Raw genomic sequence first — 4,385 nt, forward strand, 5'->3', positions numbered from 1 at the left:
TGAGTATTATTATAGAAAATGGCTCGACAGAGCGGGAAATCACTATTCATTCTCGAGTCAGCGAAATCGAGCAAATGATATATACATACGACAGAAGGACTCTAAGGGTCACCAAAAGGCAACAAAGTGACTAGAGAGCTCAACAATGTCCAAAACCAGCATTTTCAGTATATCACATGGACAGTCCTATTTTCCAATAGTTCGCTCGACCGTTGAAAGATAACCAATATTGGACTTCAAAAATCCACATCAGTGCCAAACAGATGAAAAGTGTCTTCAAAAGCATTTTGCAAATCATCTGCTCTGTACAGAAAAGCTTTATGTATACAGACAACTTTTTAGTGGAAGTCCAAAAATGCCGGTTTCCCGGAGAAAAGTTAATTCCAAATGTCAGATACGGCCATTGATAGGGTTGAGCCGGACTCCGAGCATGAGGACAAGTTGCATATTTCTACCGGACCGGTCACTAGAGCACGTGCCAAGAAATTGGAGCAAGCCTTGCAGAACTTATGGACGAATATTCGGGAAGAGGCACGTAGTTCGAGAGACGAACAGGTTGACTCGGGGCTGATTTTGGTCATCAAGAGTGCTGGACCTCATCAGTACACATCGGGGCATTAAAGGATGACCACAACTACCTCAAATCTAGTTGGATATGCCTTCTAGAAGATGGCCACCAAATCTGGTTGGAATATGCCTTCTAGAATATGCTTGCTTTCTTTAGTTGTCTTCAGATTACAATAGCATTATAAGCTCCTCCCTAGGTTATTTTTTGAGAGAACTTTTCTGCCATTTTCTATCTTGTGTGAGAGATATTCTCCAAATTGTTCTTGTTGAACTTATGCTTCAAGGGTTGCAAGTCGATTACTTGTAGTTCTTAAGCTTCTTATAATATTGGTTTCTAGCTCTATATAGCTACGAGGTCGATATTCCACCTTTCAAAATCTCTATCTTGGACGATCCGGGATTTGATTCCATATTATTGTTGCTGGGTTTCGCGACGGGTTCGACGGGGTTCGCATCATTTTGGTATCAGAGCTTAGGCTCCAAATTGAGGTTTCATCTATCCTTGTTCTTTCCTTGTTCATCATTCTAGAATTTTTTTTATCTATCTTCCATTTCTATCCTTTTCCATTTAGCCTTGTCTAGTCTGTTCATAGCGATCCAAAAAAAAATCGTCCCAAAAAAAAAAAAAGAAAAAAGGATCAAAAAAAAAAGAGAAAAAGATCTGAAGTGGGCGAATAATTTATTGAACAATTTGCTGTCTTTGTGTTGTAATTGGTCTGTGGTGAATTAGAGTGATCGATTGTTTCGCTGATTACACCGGCCTTAAGTTGATATGTCATAGTTGCTCTCATTCTTCTTTTTTTTTCTCCGATCGTATTTGTGTCAACTCCATCTTTAATTCGTCCGGGCTCATTCCTTTCACATACATCTTGTCCATCCATATCTCTTCGCTTCTTTACTACTTGGAACTGATATTATAAGTGGCTTGAGCAAACAAGTAATTTCCTCAAGGACTTGTAATTAGATTGCTTAGTTCCTCCAGAACTTTGTGGAGAAATCTACGAGAGGAAAAAGGCAAGAGCGGGTGAGATCATCAGAGGGTAAAAGCCATTGTATCGAGTGAAATACGAGAGTTTGTGTGACATCGATTAGAGAGTAAACACGTGAGGGAGTGATTATGAGGTCCTTTTACTCTAAGATTTCTTTGCAAATTTCAACATGTCACAAGAAAATAGCGGGGGACTTGAACAAAGCAGTGGAGGGCCTGATCAGAGCACAATCATTCGGGCTATGCAACAACAATTTGAGCGAATGAACATAGTGCTCAATACGATCAATGACCGGTTGGAGAGACATGATGAGCGGATTGACCAGTTGCGACAAGCTCCCAATCAGCACCCAAGGAGGAACAATAACCGACAGCCAGCACCTACTATTGATCCATTTGATGACCACGAGGAGGGATCCTATGATGATGAGGATGATGTGTCTTCCATTGCCACAATGAGACGAGCTCGAGGAGCAAGGGCTGAGAGGCCATGGCGCGGACGTGGGAGGCACCAAGAAAGAGACACCATTGATCGTAATATGGGATCCATCAAGTTGACCATTCCTCCGTTCCAAGGCAAGAGCGATCCCGATGTGTACATTGAATGGGAAAGGAAGGTTAAGTTGGTTTTTGATTGTCACAACTACTCCGAGGAGAAGAAGGTGAAGCTTGCAGCTGTGGCATTCACCGACTATGCCATAGTTTGGTGGGATCAATTGACGGTGAGTAGACGCCGAAATGGGGAGCGACCTATTGACAATTGGGAGGGCATGAAAGCTGTCATGCGGAGGAGGTTTGTCCCATCCCATTACTACCGGGATTTATACTTGAAGCTGCAAAATCTTAAGCAAGGGTCTAAGACCGTGGAGGAGTACCACAAGGAGATGGAGATTGCCATGATTCGCGCCAATGTTGAGGATGATCGAGAGGCAACCATGGCTCGGTTCATTAGTAGACTTAATCGGGAGATTGCTAATATTGTGGAGCTGCACCATTATGTGGAGCTTGAAGAATTGGTACACATGGCTATGAAGGTTGAGAGGCAACTCAAGAAGGGGGGACGATCGTCATCCAGGTTCGAATCCTCTAATTCGAATTCGAAGTGGACTTCCAAGTTTGAAGGGGCTGGACCTAAATGGGCTGGTTCGAAGCAAGAAGAGAAGGCCAAGGGAGACAAGCCCGCAGCCAAGCCATCATCTGATTCTAAGGAGAGGGGTAACTCTTCTTCCCAACCTCAAAGAAACCGTGATGTAAAGTGCTTTTGTTGTTTGGGTTCTGGTCATTATGCTTCTCAATGCCCGAACAAGAGAGCCATGATTATGTTAGATAACAGGGAGATTGAAAGTGCGGATGAGCATGAGAGTGACATTGACTCTATACCATCACTTGAAGATGCCGATGATGTGGAGCATGCTGTATCGGGTCAAACTCTTGTTGTTTTGAGAGCTCTACATGTGCAAGCCAAAGAAGATGGTGATGAGTTACAAAGAGAGAACATTTTCTACACTCGATGCCACGTGAAGGATCGAGTATGTGGACTGATTATTGATGGAGGAAGCACTGTGAATATGGCAAGCAAGCTGATGGTGGAGAAGCTTGGTTTGAGCACTCAAAAGCATCCGAGGCCATATAGGCTTCAATGGCTGAATGAGAGTGGTGAATTGAAGGTGACAAAACAAGTGTTGATCTCATTTTCTATTGGGAAGTACCATGATGAAGTTTTGTGTGATGTAGTTCCTATGATAGCCAGCCATTTGTTACTCGGAAGGCCATTGCAATTTGATCGAAGGACTATACATGACGGGTACAAGAATCGGTATAGCTTCATCAAGGATGGTCGAAACATGACACTTGCCCCACTGCCACCACATCAAGTGTTCGAAGAGCAACTCCAAATCAAGAAGTCCAGTGCTGAGAGTTCAAAAGAAAGTAAGAGAGTGGCTGAACTAAAAGAAAAACATAGTAAAAGTGAGAGGAAAGAAATTCCAGAGAAAAGTGAGAAAGAGAGTGAAAAGAAAGAAAAATGTGAGAGTTCAGCCATGAAAAGAAAAGAAGGGAAGAAAATGAGTTTCTTCACAAAAGAAAGAGAGTTAGAGAGTGTTAGTAAGGATGAAAGGCCAATGATATTGTTCTTGTACAAAGAGGCCTACTTATCTACTAATTTTAACTCATCTTTGCCTAGTGTTGTGATTTCTCTTTTGCAGAAGTATGATGATGTGTTTCCTGAGGAGATGCCATCGGGATTGCCACCAATCCGTGGGATCGAACATCAAATTGATTTCATCCCGGGAGCACCCATTCCAAACCGGCCAGCATATCGGTGTAGTCCCGAAGAAGCAAAAGAACTCCAAAAGCAAGTTGATGAGCTGCTGACCAAGGGCTATGTTCAAGAGAGCATGAGTCCATGCTCTGTGCCCGTGTTGCTTGTACCCAAGAAAGATGGCACATGGAGAATGTGTGTGGATTGTCGAGCTGTGAATAAGATAACGGTAAAGTATCGCTATCCTATTCCTTGATTAGATGATATGCTTGATGAATTGCATGGTTCCACTATATTTTCTAAGATTGATTTGAAGAGTGGATACCATCAAATTCGCATGAAAGAAGGAGATGAGTGGAAAACAGCATTTAAAACCATGAGTGGATTGTATGAGTGGTTAGTGATGCCATTTGGATTGACTAATGCACCCAGCACATTTATGCGCCTTATGAATCATGTCTTGCGTGCTTACATTTGAAAATTTTTTGTTGTTTACTTTGATGATATTCTGATTTATAGCAAAACTGAGCATGATCATATGAATCATTTGAGGTGTGTTCTTGAGATGCT

General features: G+C 42.3%; 1 protein-coding gene across 1 annotated transcript; it reads left to right on the top strand.

The window, feature by feature from the left end:
• Positions 1-1,818: 1,818 nt before the first annotated feature.
• On the top strand, positions 1,819-4,071 carry LOC116193768. The gene is made up of 2 exons (XM_031522519.1): positions 1,819-3,492; positions 3,760-4,071. Exons 1-2 carry the CDS (start codon positions 1,819-1,821, stop codon positions 4,069-4,071), a joined length of 1,986 nt encoding a protein of 661 aa, XP_031378379.1.
• The last annotated feature ends 314 nt before the right edge of the window (positions 4,072-4,385 follow it).

Source organism: Punica granatum, chromosome 2 (assembly GCF_007655135.1).
Source record: "Punica granatum isolate Tunisia-2019 chromosome 2, ASM765513v2, whole genome shotgun sequence".
Classification (NCBI taxonomy): domain Eukaryota; kingdom Viridiplantae; phylum Streptophyta; class Magnoliopsida; order Myrtales; family Lythraceae; genus Punica; species Punica granatum.